This window comes from Vigna unguiculata, chromosome 9 (assembly GCF_037176805.1).
Source record: "Vigna unguiculata cultivar grain cowpea cultivar isolate G323 ecotype 2 chromosome 9, ASM3717680v1, whole genome shotgun sequence".
NCBI lineage: Eukaryota > Viridiplantae > Streptophyta > Magnoliopsida > Fabales > Fabaceae > Vigna > Vigna unguiculata.
In genome coordinates, this window is record NC_140800.1 from 20,726,352 (window position 1) to 20,751,024 (window position 24,673).

The window sequence follows — 24,673 nt, forward strand, 5'->3', positions numbered from 1 at the left end:
CACATGTGATCCACCAGCCCCCGTACCTCCTCGCACGTGGCATCTCTCAACGTGAGCACGGAACATACGAACCTCCCCGCTCGTATCCCCACGTGAGAGTAACTTGATATGAACCTCCCCGCTCATATCATCACATGTCACACCATCCATGAACCTACCCGCTCATGGCACAGCATCTCCCGATCCAAGCAAAGCATCAGTTTCAGTTAAAAACAGCACACCAAATACACAGAACACAGCGTTTCCGCCTGGCCAGACCCACACGCCGCCAGGCGAAATTGCTCCAGACCGCCTGGCGGTATTCACCTTCCGCCAGGCGCCAGCGTTCTCCCAGACCCCACTGTTTTCTCGTCACCGCCTGGCGGAGCAAACCTTGTCGCCAGGCGCCACTCAGTGCAGCGCACTCCCCTGTTAAGACCATCGCCTGGCGGTTATCAGCGTACCGCCAGGCACCATACCAAAACAGTGCTTTTCTGGTTTATGATACCCCGTCACCCCAAATCTACCATTTACTCACTCCCAGAGTTCACAGGAGAACTCCAATATTAAGCCCACGCATAGGTGAATTTACAACTAATCATATGTAACCAATTATATGTGTTTTTACCTCTATTATTCCACTCCCTTAAGTTCTCTTTCATCTAACAAAATCGCAGACATATAATAACCACTCCATCCATCCTAAGGCTGTTATCATTTCAAATATTCTGCCATCACACCCCTAAACATACTGCATGCTCTTGTCAACTCTCAGTTCCTTACTTCTCCACTACCCAAACCATATACTCCTTCCCTCTTTTGCTTTCTTCCATCTTCTATTCATCCTTGGCCAACATTCCAATACCAAACATTTCCTATTTCCCACCCTTGCTCACATTTTCCTTTGTTTGATCATCAATCTACACTACATTTCCTATTCCCCACCCAACACACTCCAGATTTCTCACACTATCCTGATAAGACACTGTCGCCTGGCGGCCAATCGTCCCGCCAAGCGGTGCATCAGTTCATGGGTATCATACCCAGATTTTCTGCACACACGCTCAACACCCAAGATTCCAGAATCTGATTTCCGCTTTCGCCTCTAACAATAATCATCAATTTCACATAATTTTATTGCGCACGCTCTCCTTCATATCACTCATCCCATTCCATTAGGTTTCCAAACATCGCATTACATACCCCATTTCAATAAACAACGAATTCCCTCTTTTATCCCACGATTCCTACACCAATGTCAATTTAACGCGTGCCAATACCAGAAACATCGGGGTCTCTTACGACCTCGCAACTATAGCCAGAAATTACAATCAACACAAAACAACATACACACAGGGCAATCAAACAGTGTCAATACAGCGTACATCGCCTGGCGGCTCAATCCCACCGCCAGGCAGTTCATAGCAGAAACAACTCAATTAGGTCAAACTGATGTGCCGCCTGGCGGCACCTTCATGCCCGCCAGGCGGTTTCTGGGCAGATTCCCAGAATTTTGCGCGAAACAGCGTCAAAGTGAAAGGGAAACTCATGCATTCTTATACCACAACACATATTAATCAAACACGAAATAAAACACAACAGACAGCTCCCCTAACCTGGATTCTTTGCCCAAATTCGACTTTGTATGCCTATCCTCTCACTAAGCCTCCTTAGCCTTTGTTTCCAGTCCAAGCCTCTGCGATTTCAGCCCAACCACTTCTCCCAATCAGTCCCAAAACTTCAGAAACGCCTCTGCTTATGAGTACCACGAACCCTCACTGCTATTTCCTCTCTTTTAACCCTTGCTCTTACTATCTCTCTCCCTTAATTACTCCTTTAGATGCTTATACGAGTTTTAAAATAAAAATGATATTAAGGTTAACCAATTTGCTTAATTACCCTCTATTTTCCAGCCCTTAGGTTACCCCTCCTTGGCTGCTAAGTCTTTAACCTTTCACATTCATGCACAAGAAAATTTGGCAAAAAGAAAAGTAATTTAGTTCTCAACAAGGTTTGAACCCACACCCATGCACATACCAAACCAAGGCCAAACCATTCAACCACTTCATATTTCATGATAATTCTTACAATTTTAAGGATTTATCATGCCAACACGCATCCAATATAAAACACACAAAAACACACAATTAAATAACATCCAAGTGGCACACATAGGACTCGAACCCAAGTCCTCACACACAATTAAAGTACTCTCAACCACTTGAGCTAGCACTTTTCCACGTCATAACTCCTCGCATTTATTGCTTTAAATATTCTCATTATTCGTCCTAATTAAATAATTAATTAAATAACTATTTAATTTTCCCGGATCTTACACACCACGCGAGACCCTGTTTCGCCGTCCCTCTGCCACCGAACTTTCGCGCCTCCGGCCACTCTGCTCCGGCCAACGTCGCTGCACCTCCATTTCGTGCGCGAACATTTTCCATTTTTTGAGCAACTGTCGCGCCGCGGTTTCCTTAAGGTAAATTTCCAACGCGTTTTTGTTTGGTTTTCTGTTTTGTGTATGTTAATTTTCAATTTTAGTTATTGTGAGTGGTAATTTGCATTGAGATTGAAATTGTTTGGAGTGTTTTGATTAATTTTGTGAGAGGATTGAGTCTCAATTTAAGAGCATTGTGTCTTCAAATGTAGAGCATTAAGTTTGAATTTAAGAGAATTGTAAGAACACTATAATTAAATAGGTAATATATGATGTTAAGGAAATTGTTGTTTTTGCTTTTATTTGTTACTTATGACTTTCTCTTGTGTTTTTTGTTATCTCTTGTAGCTCTCGAACGCGTTGAATTGCATCATCTTCCACTATCATCTGCTTTTTACGCGCTCCGAGGTTCCTTATTCTAATATTTTCCTAAGATGCCAATATGTTGTTTGCTTTATATATTTGATTAATTATTTGTTAAAACATGTTGTTTGTTTTTCTTATACGTGAGTTAGCCTTAGTTTCCCGTTTGAGATTCAATACGAAAATTATGTATTGTCCCCGAGTTTTCATTTTGAAAAAACTACATTTTTTAAAAATTAGATATAAGGGGATACAATACTAATAATTTAAATGTATTGAATTTTGAATTGTCCGATTGGACAGTTTAAGAAGATTAATCACTTTCTAGTAATTTATTAGTGCATATATATTTTTTAAAATACATATCTTAAAATTCATGAGTATTTGTCAATTGTGTTTTGTATTGATCTTCGGGTGCATATTTGATTGTGGTTTATAATCACTTTCATTTCGTGTATCCTGAAGGCCAATGCGAAATGCTGACAAAATTTCTTGAAATTTAAGATATATATTTTAAAAGTAATATGTACAAATAAAATAAAGAAAGTGAATCTTCTTAAATGGGATAGGGTCACACCTTGATTACGACGTGAGCATTGATTCAAAGATTACTGAAATTGTTCACGCAATTTCAGTATGGATCGAGATTGGATTAATTTACCACGTATTAACGCTGAGTTTGAGAATGGAGTAGAGGAATTTATAAAATTTAAATTTGCGCAACGTTATGAGGGGAGAAGTGATGATGAGGTGAAGTTCAGATGTCCTTGTGTCAACTGTTTGAATGGAAGAAAAATGAATGCAACTCAAGTTAGGGAACATCTTATTTCTGATGGTTTCCTTAAAAGTTATACAATATGGAAATGGCACGGCGAATTAATACACATTCCAACTGTTTCTCGGACTGAATATCTTGCCAATTCCTACATGAAAGAGCGATGGGAAGAGCGACGAGAAGAGCAATTTGAAGACGAGTAGAAGTAGAAGAAGACAATATGGAAGACATGATACGGATGTTGGCGTAGAAGCTTTTGCACAAGCGCATGTGTATGAGACGATGTCTGCTGATGCGGAAACTCCGTTGTATATTGGTTCAACTAAGTTCACGCGATTATCAGCGGTTTTAAGACTTATGAATTTGAAAGTGACCAATGGTTGGACAGATAAAATCTTCACAAAATTGCTCGTGCTCTTGAATGAAATGCTTCCCGAAGGAAATACTCTACCCACTCGAAACTGTGACGCCAAGAAAATTCTTTGTTCGATGGGCATGAAGTATAAAAGGATACACGCATGTCCTAATGATTGCATATTATACAAAAAAGAATTTGAAGATTTGAAAAAATGTCCAAAGTGTGGGTCATCACGGTACAAGCAGAAAAGAAACAGTGAAGATAATGGTTAAATAGAGAAGGAAGGATATGCTTTGAAAGTAGTCTGGTACCTTCCAATCGTGCCCAGACTTAAGCGTTTGTTTGCAAATCCTAAAGATGCTAAAAACCTTAGATGGCATGCAACTGAGAGAATATGTGACAGACTCCTTCGTCATCCAGCTGATTCAATGCAATGGAAAAATATTGATCAGGAATTTCCCAAGTTCGGTGAAGAATGTAGAAATATTTGTTTTGGCTTAGCTACCGATGGAATGAATCCATTTGGTAATTTAAGTACAAACCACAGTTGTTGGTCTGTTATATTATTCATTTACAACTTATCTCCTGGACTCTACATGAAGAGAAAATACATGATGTTGTCTATGATGATATCTGGTCCAAAGCAGCCTGAAAATGACATAGATGTATATCTAAATCCTCTAGTTGAAGACTTGAAGTTGTTGTGGGTTAATGGTGTTGAAGTATTTGATGTTGTTGCTTCTGAAACTTTCATGATGCATGCAATGTTATTTTGCACCATTAATGACTTTCCAGCTTATGGTAATTTGTCAAGGTACAATGTCAAGGGTCATAAGGCATGTCCTATATGTGAAGAAAACACTGCATCTCATCAATTGAAAAACGGAAGGAAGACCGTGTATCTGCGCCATCGAAGGTTTTTACAAGCTAATCATCCTTATCGAAAGTTAAAGAAAGCATTTAATGGACATCAAGAGAATAACAAAGCACCAACTTCATTAACTGGCATTCAAATTCATGAAAAAGTTAATAAAGTACATCATGTATTTGGTAAAACGTCCAAGAAGTCATCTGCATCGAGCCCTTGGAAGAAAAAATCAATATTCTTTGACCTTCCATATTGGTCGAAGTTAGACGTTAGACATTAGGCATTGCATAGATGTCATGCATGTAAAGAAGAATGTGTGTGATAGTTTTTTATAGTGATATATTTTTATATTTTTATAGTCATATCTTTTGTAAGACGGTATTAATATATTGTGTACACTGGATTATCTGTTTTGAAACTATGATGAAACTCCTTATTTATATTAGTTTTAAGCTACTGAAATTGTGATGTTACAACATCCAATTTGGTATTTTTTATTTTATTTTATGAAGTTTTATATATTATGATTACCACAACCATTATTATAATAATATTTTATTGCATAATATTTTCTTAATTATCAATAAAATTACAAATTATTTTCAAGTAATAAAAAATAAAAATTTAAATGAAATGATACACCACTTTGTTCTTCTTTTTTAACAATAGAAAAGAATGTGTTATAATCTAACTTACCACAATTGAAGTACAATTAGGTTAAAAAATTATTGACGTAGCCTAACAATGAACAAATGAAATATAGCAATTTAAAAACTAATATATACGCTTAACCACCTCTACAGTAATTTCTTTTAAATAATTGGTCAGTCATAAGTAATTAGGACTTTCTTGTAGTACAATATTTCAATTAGAAAACTTAAAATGTTATCAAATTTAATAAACAATAATAATCTTTTCTATTTTTAATTTAAAATGTTTTTTTAAATATATATTTATGGTTGAATATTTCTCAATGTTTCTATATATTTATATTTTTTATTTTTTAGACAATGATAATTTTACTAATATTTCATTATCTTATTTTTTTTCTATTATATTATATTGCAATTATGAAACTAAAAAAATTTATCAAAACAATTAAAAACGATACTTTTTCTTTATTTGGATTTAAAATACTTTGAAAATGCTTATGTATTTTTTAATTTTTTCTCATTTTTTAATATAATTGTATTATAAGATTTTTAAATTTTCTATTTTCTTAATATTTCTCCCTTAAGATTTTTAGAAAACTTGATGTTATTAAAACAATTTAAATTTTTATCCAATAAAATTAAAAAAAGTAACTTTTTTATTTTTATTTTTTAGTTTAAAATATTTTTAAAATATTTATCTATTTCTAAATATTAGTTAATTCTATTTTTTAAATTTTAGAAAATGATACTTTAGTAATATTTTATTAACTTTTTTTTTTCTATAGCACAAGATTTCAATTAAAAATCATTTAAAACTTATCAAATTATGTTTTTAAGATAAAAGATTTTCTTTTTCTTTCAAGATATAACAAGTTATTCTTTTAAAGATGTAAAAAGATAAAAGATCTCACTAGAACATTAAATGTAATCAATGTAATGCAATAACGTCAAGTAATAAACATTGAAAATTTTAATTAAATGATACATCCAATTTGGTATTTTTTATTTTATTTTACGAATAAGTTTTATATATTATGATTACCACAACCATTATTATAATAATATTTTATTGCATAATATTTTCTTAATTATCAATAAAATAACAAATTATTTTCAAGTAATAAAAACTAACAACTTAAATGAAATGATACACCACTTTGTTCTTTTTTAACAATTGAAAACAATGTATTATAATCTAACTTACCACAATTGAAGTACAATTAGGTTAAAAAATTATTGACGTAGCTTAACAATGAACAGATCAAATATAGCATTTTAAAAACTAATATATACGCTTAACCACCTCTACAGTAATTTCTTTCTTTTAAATAATTGGTCAGACATAAGTAATTAGGACTTTCTTGTAGTACAATAGAGGAGTGATGCATAGAGGAGTGAACAAGGTGATGGGAAGTGATAACAAACATGCTTTAGTTGGAGACTTAAAGTGATATGAGACTTTGATAAAAACCTACAAGAGGTAGTGGAGAGCATATGGTGAATGAGTCAGTATATCAGATACAAGTTAGTTGGGCAAGTATGAAGGAGCATCCCAGTTTTAAGGTTATAGGTTGGAAGTTACTTCGAGAGTAGTTACTAAACCAATCTACGCAGTTGAACACATATCGCTTAGCACAGAGGCAAAGTTTCCAGCGACTATGGGTGTTGGAGTCGTTCTATTAGACATGTCTGACTTGTAGTCGTTGGAGAAGGTGAGCGAAACGTAGCTTTCTTCCTTTTCCATCGGTAAATTTTCGAGGAGGAAAATTTTTGTTGTTGGGTAGAATGTAAGACCCACCTTTATCTGCTCCTTATTGTAAGAGGGACTGCCCTAAACTAGTTGGGCCTAGGGCTGGCCCATAGGGTGTCCAAAGCCCCTAAGGCAGCCTAACCCCTCTCATTCTGCCACACTTTGCAAAGACAATGCTCTTACCCTCTTTCCCTTCTAACAGAAGCTCTGCTAGGGTTTGAGTGAGCGCCCCTATTTTTCCTCTCCGTTGAACGATTCACTCCAAGTAAGTTGAGCTCTCTATGTTCCCTTCTTTTCTTCAACCTTTAGTTCCATGCTAGTCTCTGTCATAGCTCATTTTCATTCATCCCTCACTGTTTTCAATTCCGTTGATTGCTTCCGCTTTAGGTGCTAGTCCGCTAAGGATCTCATTTGCTTGAGTTAGCATTTTCCAGGAAAGGGAAGCTAGGGTTTATGTATTTAAAGTTATTTTGCTGATTTTTGGTCTGTTTGTATGGCTGTGATGCTTGAATGAGGCTGTTTGTCGAATAAAAATGTATGGTGTGCGAGTATGTTTGATTGATGTGGCGCTACTCTTTTTTTGCATTGCACACTTTTCGTAAAATGAAGATTCCTACTGCGTTAACCGTTGGATCGAGCTGAAATTTTAACAGCTTATTCTTAACACAAAATTCTTGACTTTGATCAATCGGATCTTTAATCGGAGCTCTGTAGTGAGAGCAGTTTTTATCGAAAGGTCACTGTAGTTTGGTTGTTGACAACACTGCACACTTTTCATAAAATAAACGTTACTACTTCGTTAACCGTTGGATCGTGCTAATATTTTAACATCTGATCCTTAACACGTAGTTTTTGACTTTGACCGGTCCGATCTTGAATCAGAGCTCTGTAGTGAGAGCAGCTTTAATCGCAAGATCATTGTAGTTTAGTTGTTAACAACATTGACCTTGTTGCTTGTTTGGTTTACAACTTTCTTTATGGTTATTCAATTAAGTTTGTTCTTGTTTCATTTGGTTCTTGATTCAATCATATTTAATTTGAATATAAATACAAAATTTTCTGAGCTTTACACAAGTTGCAGTTTTATTTCTAAAATCCCTAAATCTTTTGCATAATGTGATGTTAAGTTGGATTGCTATGTTAAAGCATGAGATGAGTGAATATGCATGATTAAGAGGGTGTATGAGTTGTGAATGATGAGCTTAGATAAATCTCTACAAAAACCAATTTCTTTTGTTTTTTCATTTATTTATGATTTCAACTATAAGTAATATTATTATTTGTAATATTTTTATAAGTATTATTATTTGTAATTATTAATAATATTATTATTATAAATATTAATTGTAGTGATAGTAATAAAATTATAACCAATATTAATATAATAATAATTATTATTATTATTATATGTTACTATTATATATTATTATTAGTATTATTAAATTTTTTATTATATGTTACTATTATATACTATTATTAGTATTATTAACATTATTATTATATATTATTATTATTATTAATAAAAAAGTAATTAGAAAAATTATTAACTATAATATACGAAAATTAATACTTAAATTAGTATTGAAATTATTAATATTACTATTAGTATTATTACTATTATATTTTGTTATTATAAAAATTATTAACATTATTAGTAATAGTAAAATTATTGTTGTTATTATTATTGTTATTATTATTATTAGTATTATCAACAATATTAACATATAATATATTAATATTATGATTATATATGATTGTTGTTATTATTAAATTTATTGATAATATTAGTAGTAGTAAACATATTAGTATAGTATTACTTATACTCTCAATATATAATATATTAATCTTTTTATATATTATGAAAAAAAAAAACTAGAAAAATTTATTATTACTAATAATATTATTATTATGAGTTTTAATTATATTATTATTAATAAAATTATTATTATTATTATTATTATTATTATTATTTATGGTTATTAGTACTATACTTATCATAAATAATATTAGTATTATTACTATTATTTAATTTTGACACAAGATTATACTTTAATTACTTACATTTTTATTATTTGGATTGTAGTATTTAGATACACATTTTACTTTTATATACTACAAGATTATATTTTAATTACTTGCATCTGTATTTGCTTTGTTATTGGTTTGTCTTTACATCTGAGTAAGTAGTTGAATCAAAAAAAAAGTAGTTATTAAAATTTATAAAATAATAAAACTAAAATGTAGTTTTTTAATTATAAATAATCATTTAAATTTTAAAAATAATAATTAGTATTAGTATTCATATTAATATAATAATAATAATTATTATTATTTGTATTTTTATTTTAAATAATATTAGTGTTATTATTATATTAATATCAATCTTAGTGTTATTATTTGAATGGTAGTATTTAGATACACATTTTACTTTTATCTACTACGAATTATATATTAATTACTTGCATTTTATTTATTTTGTTGTTGATTTATCTTTACATCAGAGTAATAAACTGAATTAAAAAAAGTAATCACTAAAATTAGTAAAATAAAAGAACTCAAGAGTAATTTTTTTATTATATCAATAATCATTTAAATGTAAAAAATAATAATTAAGAGAATATAATTGTAAAAATAAAATAGGAGACTATGTATCTCTATATATATATGTAGTTGTGTATTATTATTATTATTATTTTTTTTTTGTCAATATATGATATTATTATTATAGTTAGACACTTATTTTATTTATATTTACTACATGGTCATGTTTCAATTACTTGCACTTTTTTGTTTTTTTTGTTATTGATTTATCATTACATCAGAGTAATTAATTCAAAAAAATAGTTACTACTATTATTATATATTATTATTATTATTAAAGAAGTAATTAGAAAAAATATTAACTATAATATACGAAAATTAATACTTAAATTAGAAGTGAAATTATTAATATTACTATTATTATTATTATTATTATTATTATTATTATTATTATTATTATTATTATATTTTGTTATTATAAAAATTATTAACATTATTAGTAATAGTAAAATTATTCTTGTTAATATTATTGTTATTATTATTATTAGTATTATTAACAATATTAACATATAATATATTAATATTATGATTATATATGATTGTTGTTATTATTAAATTTTTTAATAATATTAGTATTAGTAAAAATATTAGTATAGTATTACTTATAATATCAATATATAATTTATTAATTTTTTATATATTATGAAAAAAAACTAGAAAAATTTATTATTACTAATAATATTATTATTATTAGTTTTAATGATATTATTATTAATAAAATTATTATTATTATTATTATTATTATTATTATTATTATTATTATTATTTACGGTTGTTAGTACTATACTTATCATAAATAATATCAGTATTATTACTATGATTTCAATTTTGACATAAGATTATACTTTAATTACTTACAATTTTATTATTTGGATTGTAGTATTTAGATACTGTTAGAAAATGATTACTCTAATAATACTAATAATAATAAAAATATAAAATGATATAATAATAATTATTAAAGCAATAATAACACTGAGACATATATATAAATCAAAGAATATTAATCAGATATCAACGATTATAATAACAATAATACATAAATAAAAAATGAGAGAAGTAGAAATAGCCTAGATTAAGGGACGCATATCGCTATCCTTAGAGAGAAAATGTCCGTACTACACATGGCTAAACAAATACACAATACACAATCATATGTGTTTCTTATCATATGCGTTTCTATCCCAAGATACAACAACCCGTTAGATCGATCGAGTGCAGCGAAGGATCTTCGAACCTTATGAACACCACTGTCTTAAAGATAATATAGAGAAGAAAATAAGAACACTTTTGTTAGAGAACTCTAGTGTTTGTTGTTCTTTTGTTGGTGTCTTTTCCCATGCACATAGGTGGTATTTATAGGTAGCAAAAGGAGACAAAGGAGTAAAGTGTAATAAGAATATAGCCATTAGCCATAAAACATATTAACCCATAAATTAAAGATTTATAAACACATGAGTAACAGTAAGTTTTTTATTTTAATTATTTTATTTTTTAAATTATAATAAAATATTTCTAAGAGATACACATTTAACTTTTATATACTACGAGATTATATTTTATTTACTTGCATTTTTATTTGCTTTGTTGTTGGTTTGTCTTTACATCTGAGTAATTAGTTGAATCCAAAAAAGTAGTTACTAAAATTAGTAAAATAATAAAACTAAAATGTAGTTTTTTTTATTATAAATAATCATTTAAATTTAAAAAATAATAATTAGTATTAGTATTAATATTAATATTAATATAATAATAATTATTATTTTTTGTAGTTTTATTTTAAATAATATTAGTGTTATTATTATTATATTAATATCAATCTTAGTGTTATTATTTGAATTGTAGTATTTAGATACACATTTTACTTTTATCTACTAGGATTATATATTAATTACTTGCATTTTTATTTGTTTTGTTATTGATTTATCTTTACATCCAAGTAATTAGTTGAATTAGAAAAAATAGTTACTAAAATTAGTAAAATAATAGAACTAAAGACTATTTTTTTTATTATCAATAATCATCTAAATGTAAAAAATAATAATTAAGAGAATATAATTGTAAAAAAAAAAATAGGAGACCATGTATCTCTATATATGTAGTTGTGTATTATTATTATTATTATTTTTATCAATACAGGATATTATTATTTTAGTTAGACACCCATTTTATTTATATTTACTATATAATCATGTTCCAACTACTTGCACTTTTTTTTTTCCTTTTGTTGTTGATTTATCATTACATCGGATTAATTAATTAAAAAAAATAGTTATTACTATTATTATATATTGTTATTATTATTATTATTATTAATATTATTAGTATTATTCTGAGTAAAGAAGTAATTATAAAAATTATTAACTATAATATACGAAAATTAATACTTAAATTAGTAGTGAAATTATTAGTATTAGTAGTATTATTATTTACGGTTATTAGTACTATACTTATCATAAATAATATTAGTATTATTAATATTATTTTCGTTTTGACACAAGATTATATTTTTATTATTTAGATTGTAGTATTTAGATACACATCTTATTTTATATACTACGAGATTATATTTTAATTACTTGCATTGTTATTTGCTTTGTTGTTGGTTTGTTTTACATTTGAGTAATTAGTTGAATCCAAAAAAGTAGTTACTAAAATTAGTAAAATAATAAAACTAAAATGTAGTTTTTTTATTATAAATAATCATTTAAATTTAAAAAATAATAATTAGCATTAGTATTAATATTAATATAATAATAATAATAATTATTATTTGTATTTTTTGTTTTAAATAATACTAGTGTTATTATTATCGTATTAATATCAATCTTAGTGTTATTATTTGAATTGTAGTATTTAGATACACATTTTACTTTTATCTATTATGGATTATATATTAATTACTTGTATTTTTATTTGTTTTGTTGTTGATTTATCTTTACATCCGAGTAATTAGCTGAATTAAAAAAAGTAGTTACTAAAATTAGTAAAATAATAGAACTAAAGAGTAATTTTTTTTATTATCAATAATAATTTAAATTTAAAAAATAATAATTAAGAGAATATAATTGTAAAAACAAAATAGGAGACCATGTATCTTTATATATGTAGTTGTGTATTATTATTATTATTATTATTTTTATCAATACAAGATATTATTATTATAGTTAGACACCCATTTTATTGATATTTACTACATGATCATGTTTCAATTACTTGCATTTTTTTATTCCTTTTGTTGTTGATTTATCATTACATCAAAGTAATTAATTCAAAAAAATTGTTACTATTATTATTATTATTATTATTATTATTATTATTATTATTATTATTATTATTATTATTATTATTATTATTATTATTATTATTATTATTATTATTATTATTACTATTATTATTATTATTATTATTATTATTATTATTATTATTATTATTATTATTATTATTATTATTATTATTATTATGAGTAAAAGAACTAATTTGAAAAATTATTAACTATAATATACGAAAATTATTACTTAAATTAGGAGTGAAATTATTAGTATTACTATTAGTATTATTACTATTATATTTTGTTATTGTAAAAATTATTAACATTAGTAGTAATAGTAAAATTATTAATATATTATTATTGTTATTATTATTATTAGTATTATTAACAATATTAATATATAATATATTAATATTATGATTATATATGATTGTTGTTATTATTAAATTTATTGATAATATTAGTAATAGTAAAAATATTAGTATAGTATTACTTTTAAATATTTATTTAATCAAAATTGATAATATTTATTTTTAATTTATTTAAATATTTCTATTACAACGACAATAAACTATAAATATTATTATTAAATTTATAAAACTATAATATCATATTTTTATGAGATAATTTTATATTATATTTAAATAAAAAAAGGTACGTATAGGTTACTATTAAAAAATGTGTATTTTTTATTTCTTTCTCTTAAAAAGTTTTATTTAAAAATTAATTACACATTTTCTATAAATATTAAATATAATATCAATTATATTATTTAAAAAAGAACAAAATAAAGACTTGTGCATATGCACGGGTCAGAGACTAGTTAGATTAAAAAATTATTGATATAGCCTAACAATGAACAAATCAAATATAGCATTTTAAAAACTAATATATACGCTTAACCACCTCTACAATAATTTCTTTTAAATAATTGGTCAGTCATAAGTAATTAGGACTTTCTTGTAGTACAATATTTCAATTAGAAAACTTAAAATGTTATCAAATTTAATAAAAAATAATAATCTTTTCTATTTTTAATTTAAAATGTTTTTTTAAATATGTATTTATGGTTGAATATTTCTTAATGTTTCTATATATTTATATTTTTTATTTTTTAGACAATGATAATTTTACTAATATTTCATTATCTTATTATTTTTTATTATATTTTATTTCAATTATGAAACTAAAAAAATTTATCAAAACAATTAAAAAAGATACTTTTCCTTCATTTTGAATTTAAAATACTTTGAAAATGCTTCCTTGTTTTTTTAATTTTTTCTCATTTTTTAATATAATTCTATTATAAGATTTTTAAATTTTCTATTTTTTTAATATTTCTCCCTAAAGATTTTTAGAAAAGTTGATGTTATTAATATTTGTTCTTATCTTCTTTCTATATCACAAGATTTCAATTAAAAGAATTAAAATTTTTATCCAATAAAATAAAAAAGTAAATTTTTTATTTTTTATTTTTTAGTTTAAAATATTTTTAAAATATTTATCTATTTTTAAATATTTCTCATGTTTGAAATATAATTATACTATAAGCTTTTTAGTTAATTCTATTTTTTAAATTGTAGAAAATGATACTTTAGTAATATTTTATTAACTTTTTTTTTTCTATAGCACAAGATTTCAATTAAAAATCATTTAAAACTTATCAAATTGTGTTTTTAAGATAAAATATTTTCTTTTTCTTTGAAGATATAACAAGTTATTCTTTTAAAGATGTAAAAAGATAAAAGATATAACTAGAACATAAAATTCAATCAATGTAATGCAATAACGTCAAGTAATAAACATTGAAAAATTAAATTAAATGATACATCCAATTTGATATTTTTTATTTTATTTTATGAATAAGTTTTATATATATTATTAAATGAAATTATATGTGAGCCCCCTTTTTCGAGCTTATAATTTGTTGAGCCTGGTCTTTTCGTAGGCCCAAGGCCAGCCCAGAAAGGGACCCCCAATACCCCCTTCCAACTACTCACTATTCCACTTGTCTCCTTTTTCAGAAGCTGTCTCCCTCTCTCAAATACCCAAGACTCCAGATAGAGCTCTGCTAGGGTACAAAGATTGTTTCATCTTCGACCTAGATACGGTGGTTCTGTCTCCAAGTAAGTTACTCCTCATTTTTGCCATAGCCTTTCTTTCCCTTTCTAGTTGGGCACTTTAGTTGCGTTATAGTTCATCCTCTTATACTCGTTTTGGGTCTTGGGGTTTCTGTTTCAACTCACTATCTTAGCTAGTGGAGTTGTTGTGCCTGGGTTACATTCTCTGAGTTACTGCTCCCTTCTCTTGCGCCTAAAAAGGTAAGGGAAGTAGGTTTTTAAGTTCTAAAGCGATTTTTGAATGTTTGAGGGTTGTTTTGTGTTTTGGGTGCTTGAATGGTATATTAATCATGTGTAGATGGTTGGCTGGTAGTCTGGATGTTACTTTGTGTGGTTTTTCTACCTTGCATGCTTGGAATAGTGGGGGAGAACTGATATTCTCGCCCAAGCGAACTCATCTTGCCTAGGCGAGAATATCAGAGGTCGCTTAAGGTTCTGCCTCGAGCGCTCGCCCAGGCGGCCCATTCGCGTCTTGAGCGACACCCCGTCTTACTCAGGCGAGAAGGACTCGCCTAAGCGAGAGCTCATGAAATCTCACAGGGGCCACTGTTGTAGTCTCACCTAAGCGAGAACCTGTAGCTTAAGCGAGGCAACTTCCCTCGCCTGAGCGAGGGCTCCTAGCTTGAGCGAGGTTGATGCTGAATTGTGTTCTAACATTGTTCCCTTGTTTGCTTGGGTGATTTATTGCATGATTGGCTTAAGTTGCCTCTTTAAACCATGAAGTATGTATATGGGTATGGTTGTTTGATTCATATGAACTGAAATTGGTATGTTGGCATGAGTAGCACATGGATTTTGGGTTGTATGGTTGAGACCTTGCATGAGAATTGGATGTTTGAGATAAAGGTGGTGTATAAGGCATGAAACATGAATTTGGTGTGAGATAGGCGTAATTCCATGAGTCTCGTGGGGAGCTCTCATGGTGGCGTGTAGTTTATATATATATATATATATATATATATATATATATATATATATATATATATATATATATATTAGGATAAGGATTCAAGTAAGGACCGCATCTCGAAACTCTAATGGGTCAGTGAGTCTTAGGTAGAGCAAACTGAGCCAAGTGGTGAGAGTAGCGGGAGGCCCCAGTCTTTGGCAGGATAATGGCCTTAGATGCTTGAAGGCTAACCTTGTGTGTGGTAAGGTGAAACCGATTGGCAATGGCTCTACAGAGTAGTAGAGGCCACCACAAGTGCAAGCGTCCAGTGAATCCGATCCTAGTATATTTATCCAGATAATTGGGTCATAGTGTCCTGCTTGTTTGCTATAACATGATTCTCTGTGCCTACTGTGTTGCATGCTTGGACTGTTTAAGCACTTGTCTGTTATACTATGATAAATTTAAATTACACTAGCTTACCCTTTCATTTTTATGTATGTTCTTGTCCTATTTTGTCTTTTGCGATGATCACCTTATTGGTGGGAGCAGATGGGAATAATGCGGGAGATAGGCCTGATGGTGGCAGCGGCACGGTCTAGTGGGAGTGTTGTATGTGACTCTCAGGAGTGGTTTTATGGCCTTAGCGCCTATTGTAATTCATTGCTCTAGGAGTATATATTTGGCAAAACTGTTAAACTTTTGGATCCTGTTATGTCCATGGTATTGTAGTGTGCCTAAGTCTCCTTTAAAAGTACTCTCTTGGATGACTATAATAGTGGATTTTCTTATGTGCACTGTTCATCGGATTGCTTTTGCATTTCTATAATTATGTGATGTTTTTATTTAGTAGATTTGATCTATTTAAATGGGATATCACATGATACACCACTTTGTTCTTCTTTTTTAACAATTGAAAAGAATGTGTTATAATCTAACTTACCACAATTGAAGTACAATTAGGTTAAAAAATTATTGGCGTAGCCTAACAATGAACAAATCAAATATAGCATTTTAAAAACTAATATATATGCTTAACCACCTCTACAGTAATTTCTTTTAAATAATTGGTCAGTCATAAGTAATTAGGACTTTCTTGTAATACAATATTTCAATTAGAAAACTTAAAATGTTATCAAATTTAATAAAAAATAATAATCTTTTCTGGTTTTAATTTAAATTGCCTTTTTAAATATGTATTCATGGTTGAATATTTCTCAATGTTTCTATATATTTATATTTTTTATTTTTTAGACAATAATAATTTTACTAATATTTCATTATCTTATTTTTTTTATTATATTATATTTCAATTATGAAACTAAAAAAATTTATCAAAACAATTAAAAAGGATACTTTTTCTTTATTTTGAATTTAAAATACTTTGAAAATGCTTTTGTATTTTTTAATTTTTTCTCATTTTTTAATATAATTCTATTATAAGATTTTTAAATTTTTTATTTTTTTAATATTTCTCCCTTGAGAGTTTTTGAAAACTTGATGTTATTAATATTTTTTCTTATCTTCTTTCTATATCACAAGATTTCAATTAAAACAATTTAAATTTTTATCCAATAACTTTTTATTTTTATTTTTTAGTTTAAAATATTTTTAAAATATTTATCTATTTTTAAATATTTCTCATTTTTGAAATATAATTATACTATAAGCTTTTTAGTTAATTCTATTTTTTAAATTTTAGAAAATGATACTTTAGTAATATTTTATTAACCTTTTTTTTTCTATAGCACAAGATTTCAATTAAAAATCATTTAAAACTCATCAAATTATGTTTTTAGGATAAAAGATTTTCTTTTTCTTTCAAGATATAACAAGTTATACTTTTTAAGATGTAAAAAGATGAAAGATAAAACTAGAACATAAAATTCAATCTATGTAATGCAATAACGTCAAGTAATAAACATTGAAACATTAAATTAAATGATACATCTGTAAGACCTTATAAAATGGCGTTTTAAAAGTGATAGTGGTTTAAAAATAGTGAGACTCGATTATTTTAATATTAAATGGTTTTAGTATAAATAGAATTGTTATAAACAATTTTCATTATTTTAAAACACTTCATCTCTCTAGAAACCACTTTTCTAGAGTTCTCTGACTTCTCTCTAGAGGTTCTGTCTCTCTGGTTGTCTGATTGAAGAACCGAGACCATAGGATTAATCCTCTCGGCGAGCTCTTCAAATTGGACCTATAAGTTTCTTCGTTCGCGTAAGTTGAGTTTCTGCTCTCTTTTTTAGGCTTTTCTATTTTTTGTTGCATGCAAGCCCTTTTCCGCTTGCATGCGACATTTTAATCATCAATATGAATCTTTGTTGATCAGTGATCATAATGATGTGTCCTGATCGTTCTTGTGATGTTTTTATGTGTAGATAGAGCATCCTGTGGAGTTAGAGGTGTTGACGTTTTTAAGGCGTTGACGTTTATAAAGCTGTCTAAACAAGATAACAGGTAAGGGAAGCTAACTGTTTTGCTTGAATTTCATATAGAAATCATTCTGATGACTTTGAATTGCATGATTGAGTGTTGTATGAGTGCTTAAACTGTGTAATTGAGAGTATGATTAGATTGTGCTAGATTCATGGACGGTTGCATGTGAGAACATATTGGGAATCTGGTATTTTCGCCCAAGTGAGTAGCTCTCTCTTGAGCGAAAATACCAGAAACTCATCCCCTGTCTCTGCGCGAGATCTTGCCTAGGCGAGCCAGTCTCGCTTGAGCGAGAGTCACCCTCGTCTAAGCGAGACAGCTTAGCCTGAGCGAGAATTCGCCCAGAGTTTGGGTTGTTCTATGTTTTGAGCCTCGCTTAGGCAAGAATGACTTGCCTAAGCGAGAGAGCCTTTTCGCCTGGGCGAGACCTTCTAGCTTGGGCGAGAACCCCTGTAGTTGAGTGTTATTTCTCTGTTTCTAATGGATGAAGCTATGTTTGAATGTTAAAATGTGAACTTAGTTATGATATGCATGAATTGTTATGACAGGTAATATGTATGGTGAAATTGCATGAAGTTGGAATATGAAGAAGATGTGGTTGAATTAGGTTTTTAAGGGAAATTCTAAGAGGAATGTTTTAGTGTATGTAAGGACATAAGGACTCAGTTTTGGTTGGTATCCTGACGCTCTAATAACCGTTAAGGCTCATGTAAAGCATAATGGATTATGTCGGGAGGAGTAGCAAGAGATCCTAGTCTGTGGACCCGATTCAGTCACAGACGCGAAGGGGACTTACCTTGGGAGTGATTGGGTGATAACCCCTTGTGTCCAAACTCTGCAGAGTTTGGGAACCATCACAGGTGCACGCCACCAAGAGATTTGATGTCGCTTACATAATCCAGATATTGAGTCTAGAGTAATATATATTTGTACTATGTTTGTGGTGGCCTATGTGATTCTGGTAAAAATGAGAAAGATTGCATGGTTTGTTTATAATTGAATTGCATGATTTTTCTTATCAGATTAGCTTACCCTTGCTTTTTGTGTGTCTGTCTCGTGTTGTATGTTTTTCTTTTGCGATGATCACTTATTCGGTGGGAGCAGATGTGGTTGTAGTGTTAAAGGCACTTCTGGAGGATGAAGAGCCATCATTTTAGTGTTGAGGAGGAGGTTACCAGTGGGAGCTTTAGTAGTGGTCAGTTTAAGTATAGAGTTTATTAGTTTAGTTTGAGTGTATAAGTGATATATTTATATAGTCATATCTTTTGTAAGACTGTATTAATATATTGTGTACACTGGATTATCTATTTTGGAACTATGATTAAACTCCCTATTTTTATTAGTTTTAAGATACTGAAATTGGGATGTTACAACATCACATTTGGTATTTTTTATTTTATTTTATGAATAACTGTTATATATTATGATTACCACAACAATTATTATAATAATATTTTATTCTATAATATTTTCTTAATTATCAATAAAATTATAAATCATTTTCAAGTAATAAAAAATAAAAATTTAAATGAAATGATACACCACTTTGTTCTTCTTTTTTAACAATTGAAAAGAATGCGTTATAATTTAACTTACCACAATTGAAGTACAATTAGGTTAAAAAATTATTGACGTAGCCTAACAATGAACAAAACAAATATAGCATTTTAAAAACTAATATATACACTTAATCACCTCTACAGTAATTTCTTTAAAATAATTGGTCAGTCATAAGTAATTAGAACTTTCTTGTAGTACAATATTTCATTTAGAAAACTTAAAATGTTATCAAATTCAATAAAAAATAATAATCTTTTCTATTTTTAATTTAAAATGTTTTTTTAAATATGTATTTATAGTTGAATATTTCTCAATGTTTCTATATAATTATATTTTTTATTTTTTAGACAATTATAATTTTACTAATATTTCATTATCTTTTTTTTATTATATTATATTTCAATTATGAAACTAAAAAAATTTATCAAAACAATTAAAACAGATACTTTTTCTTTATTTTGAATTTAAAATACTTTGAAAATGCTTCTGTATTCTTTAATTTTTTCTCATTTTTTAATATAATTCTATTATAAGATTTTAAAATTTTTTATTTTTTTAATGTTTCTACCTTGAGATTTTTAGAAAACTTGATGTTATTAATATTTTTTCTTATCTTCTTTCTATATCACAAGATTTCAATTAAAACAATTTAATTTTTTCTCCAATAAAATAAAAAAATAACCTTTTTATTTTTATTTTTTAGTTTAAAATATTTTTAAAATATTTATCTATTTTTAAATATTTCTCATTTTTGAGATATAATTATACCATAAGCTTTTTAGTTAATTTTATTTTTTAAATTTTAGAAAATGATACTTTAGTAATATTTTATTAAATTCTTTTTTTCTATAGCACAAGATTTCAATTAAAAATCATTTCAAACTTATCAAATTATGTTTTTAAGAGAAAAGATTTTCTTTTCCTTTCAAGATATAACAACTTATTCTTTTCAAGATGTAAAAAGATAAAAGATATAACTAGAACATCAAATTCAATCAATGCAATGCAATAACGTCAAGTAATAAACATTGAAAAATTAAAATAATTGATATATCCAATTTGGTATTTTTTATTTTATTTTATGAATAAGTTTTATATATTATGATTACCACAACGATTATTATAATAATATTTTATTGTATAATATTTTCTTAATTATCAATAAAATTACAAATATTTTCAAGTAATAAAAAATAAAAATTTAAATGAAAGGATACACCACTTTTTTCTTCTTTTTTAACAATTGAAAAGAATGTGTTATAATCTAACTTACCACAATTGATGTACAATTAGATTAAAAAATTATTAACGTAGCCTAACAATGAACAAATCAAATATAACATTTTAAAAACTAATATATACGCTTAAGCACCTCTAGAGTAGTTTCTTTTAAATAATTGGTTAGTCATAAGTAATTAGGACTTTTTTGTAGTACAATATTTCAATTAGAAAACTTAAAATGTTATCAAATTTTATAAAAAATAATAATCTTTTCTATTTTTAATTTAAAATTCTTTTTTAAATATGTATTTATGGTTGAATATTTCTCAATGTTTCTATATAATTATATTTTTTATTTTTTAGACAATGATAATTTTACTAATATTTCATTATCTTATTTTTTTTTATTATACTATCTTTCAATTATGAAACTAAAACAATTTATCAAAACAATTAAAAAAGATACTTTTTCTTTATTTTGAATTTAAAATACTTTGAAAATGCTTTTGTATTTTTTAATTTTTTCTCATTTTTTAATATAATTCTATTAAAAGATTTTTAAATTTTCTATTTTTTTAATATTTCTCCCTTAAGATTTTTAGAAAACTTGATGTTATTAATATTTTTTCTTATCTTCCTTCTATATCACAAGATTTCAATTAAAACAATTTAAATTTTTATCCAATAAAATAAAAAAGTAACTTTTTTATTTTTATTTTTTAGTTTAAAATATTTTTTAAATATTTATCTATATGTGAGTCAAGGTTTCCACACCTTGCCAAGGTTCCCACACCTTGTTTCTATGTGAGTGAGGGTTCCCACACCTTGCCAAGGTTCCCACACCTTGTTTCTATGTGAGTCAAGGTTCCCACACCTTGCCAAGGTTCCCACACCTTGTTTCTATATGAGTCAAGGTTTTCATACCTTGTCAAGGTTCCTACACGTTGTTTCTATGTGAGTCAAGGTTTCCGCACCTTGTTTCTATGTGAGTCAAGGTTTCCACACCTTGCCAAGGTTTCCACACCTTGTTTCTATGTGTGTCAAAGTTTCCACACCTTGCTAAGATTTCTACAACATTCACCTTTCCCGATTGATATAGCAGCTCGAAGTCATAGTCCTTCAGGAACTTCATCCATCTCCTTTGTCTAATGTTCAGCTCCTTCTGATCAAACAAATACTTGAGACTCTTATGATCGCTGAATACACGAAACTGGACACCATAGAGGTAATGCCTTTAGATCTTCAAAGCAAACACTATGGTTGCCAACTCCAAGTCATGACTGGGTAGTTTCTCTCATGAACCTTAAGTTGCCTTGAAGCATATGCCACTGCCTTCTTCTCTTGTATTAGTACACAACCGAGCCCAAGGTTAGAGGCATCACAATAAATCTCAAAGGGTTTTCCAACATCAGGAATCACCAATATAGGAGCACTGGTCAACCTTCTCTTTAGCTCCTGAAAGCCCTCCTCACACTGGTCCGTCCAAGTGAAGGGGTGGTCCTTCCGAGTAAGCAGTGTCAGAGGCGCCACTATCTTGGAGAATCCCTCGATGAATCTCCTATAGTAGCCGGCTAGACCCACAAAGCTTCTTATTTCTGTTGCAGACTTGGGACTTTCCCACTTTACCACTGCTTTGACCTTTGCTGGATCCATAGCTATACCTTGTGCGGATATCACATGCCCCAAAAATTGTACCTCGTCCATCCAGAACTCGCACTTAGACAGCTTGGCATATAGTTGTTTCTCCCTCAAGACACTGAGCACCAACCTCAAGTGTTCTGCGTGTTCCTCCCGACTTTTGGAATAGATAAGGATGTCGTCAATGAAGGCAACAACAAACTTATCTAGGAACGGTCTGAAGATCTTGTTCATATAGTCCATGAATAATGCCGAGGCATTGGTCACACCAAACGGCATCACCACGTACTCATAATGTCCGTACCATGATCGGAAGAAAGTCTTCTGTACATCATCCGCTTTCACCAAAATCTGGTGGTATCCCGACCGCAGATCTATCTTGGAGAACACTGATGACCCGTGCAGTTGATCCATCAAATCATCAATTCGCGGAAGGGGGTACTTGTTCTTGATAGTCATATTGTTCAATTGCCTGTAGTCCACACACATGCGTGAACTCTCATCCTTCTTCTTCACCAACAGCACTGGTGCTCCCCAAGGCGAAGTGTTGGGTCAGATGAACTGCTTCTCCATCAGTTTCTCTATCTGTTTCTTGAGTTCCACTAACTCTACCAAAGCCATGTGATATGGAGCCATCGACATCGGGCATGTTCCTGGTACCAGATTAATAGAGAACTCCACCTTTCTATTGGGAGGCAACCCTGGTACTTCATCCGGTAATACGTCTTCAAACTCATGCACCACAGGTATGACCAATGTTCCCTCCTTCTCCCCTACCTCCATACGAGCGAAGATTATGAAGCATTGCGCACCACCCTGAATCTCCTTCACCACTCCCTGAGGAGACACCAACTCAAGCTCCTCAGAGTCGGGGAACAACAATCTTTTCTCACGACAATCTATCAGAATGCGATTGGCAGAGAGCCAATCCATCCCTAAGATCACTTCCAACTCCTGTAGAGGTAAACATATTAGATTTACCTTGTATCTGCGTCCCTCTACCTCCACCGGAAGCCTAGCACACAAGGACGACATCCTGACCAGACCCGACGCCGGGGTAGATACTGCCAGTTTGCACTGCAGCTCGCGCACCGGTAGACCCAGACGCTCCACACAAGCAATTGACACAAAAGAGTGTGTCGCTCCAGAATCATACAGTACACACAAAGATTCACCAGCTATCATGCATCGACCCATAACAAGATTACCTAAGCCTGCAGCCTCTGCTCCGGTCATGGCATACACCCTGCCTGTCGCCTGAGGCCTGTTGCCTCTGTCCCTCCGCTGGTGTTGGTGAGGGGTTTGAACCGGAGGGCGTGTTGTTGCCCTAGCAAGAGTGAGATAGTCCTTCCTAAAGTGGCCCTCCTTGCCATAGTTGTTGCATCTACGGTAACCCTCCATGCATGGGCAATCACTCCTCAAGTGGGGACCTCCACATATATAGCACTAGACCCGACCCTACTAAGGAAAAAATCTCCTAGACCCTTGAGATTGATGGTGAGGTTTGTCATATGGTCGCCTTCGCTCCTCATGTTTGGAGTTGGACCCAGATTGTCCCCCTACCCTCTGAGACTGTTGAGGCCTCTGACCCTCCACTTCGTTCTTCATCTTCTCCATTACTCTGCATTATCCACCAGAGTAGCAAAATCCTTGATGGATAAGGGTGCTACAATCAAGCGAATGTCGTCGCGAAGTCCATTTTCAAACTTGCGATATCTCCACTCCTAGTCGAGTGG

At 29.5% G+C, this 24,673-nt stretch overlaps 1 protein-coding gene across 1 annotated transcript; it reads right to left on the reverse strand.

Annotated features, from left to right (window-relative positions):
• Positions 1-23,489: 23,489 nt before the first annotated feature.
• LOC114163542 (uncharacterized) lies at positions 23,490-24,338 on the reverse strand. Its single transcript, XM_028047845.2, has 2 exons — positions 23,919-24,338; positions 23,490-23,774 (listed from the first exon to the last, which is right to left on the reverse strand). The coding sequence occupies exons 1-2, from the start codon at positions 24,336-24,338 to the stop codon at positions 23,490-23,492; spliced, it is 705 nt and encodes a 234-aa protein (XP_027903646.2).
• Between the last annotated feature and the right edge of the window lie 335 nt (positions 24,339-24,673).

What these genes read in the sequence shown, in the direction of transcription:
- LOC114163542 (XM_028047845.2), bottom strand. Translation starts at nt 24,338, where the DNA reads ATGGAGGGTTACCGTAGATGCAACAACTATGGCAAGGAGGGCCACTTT. An exon ending in TAGAGGGACGCAGATACAAG is followed by an intron (nt 23,775 to 23,918) that starts GTAAATCTAATA and finishes GTGTCTCCTCAG; the next exon opens with GGAGTGGTGAAGGAGATTCA.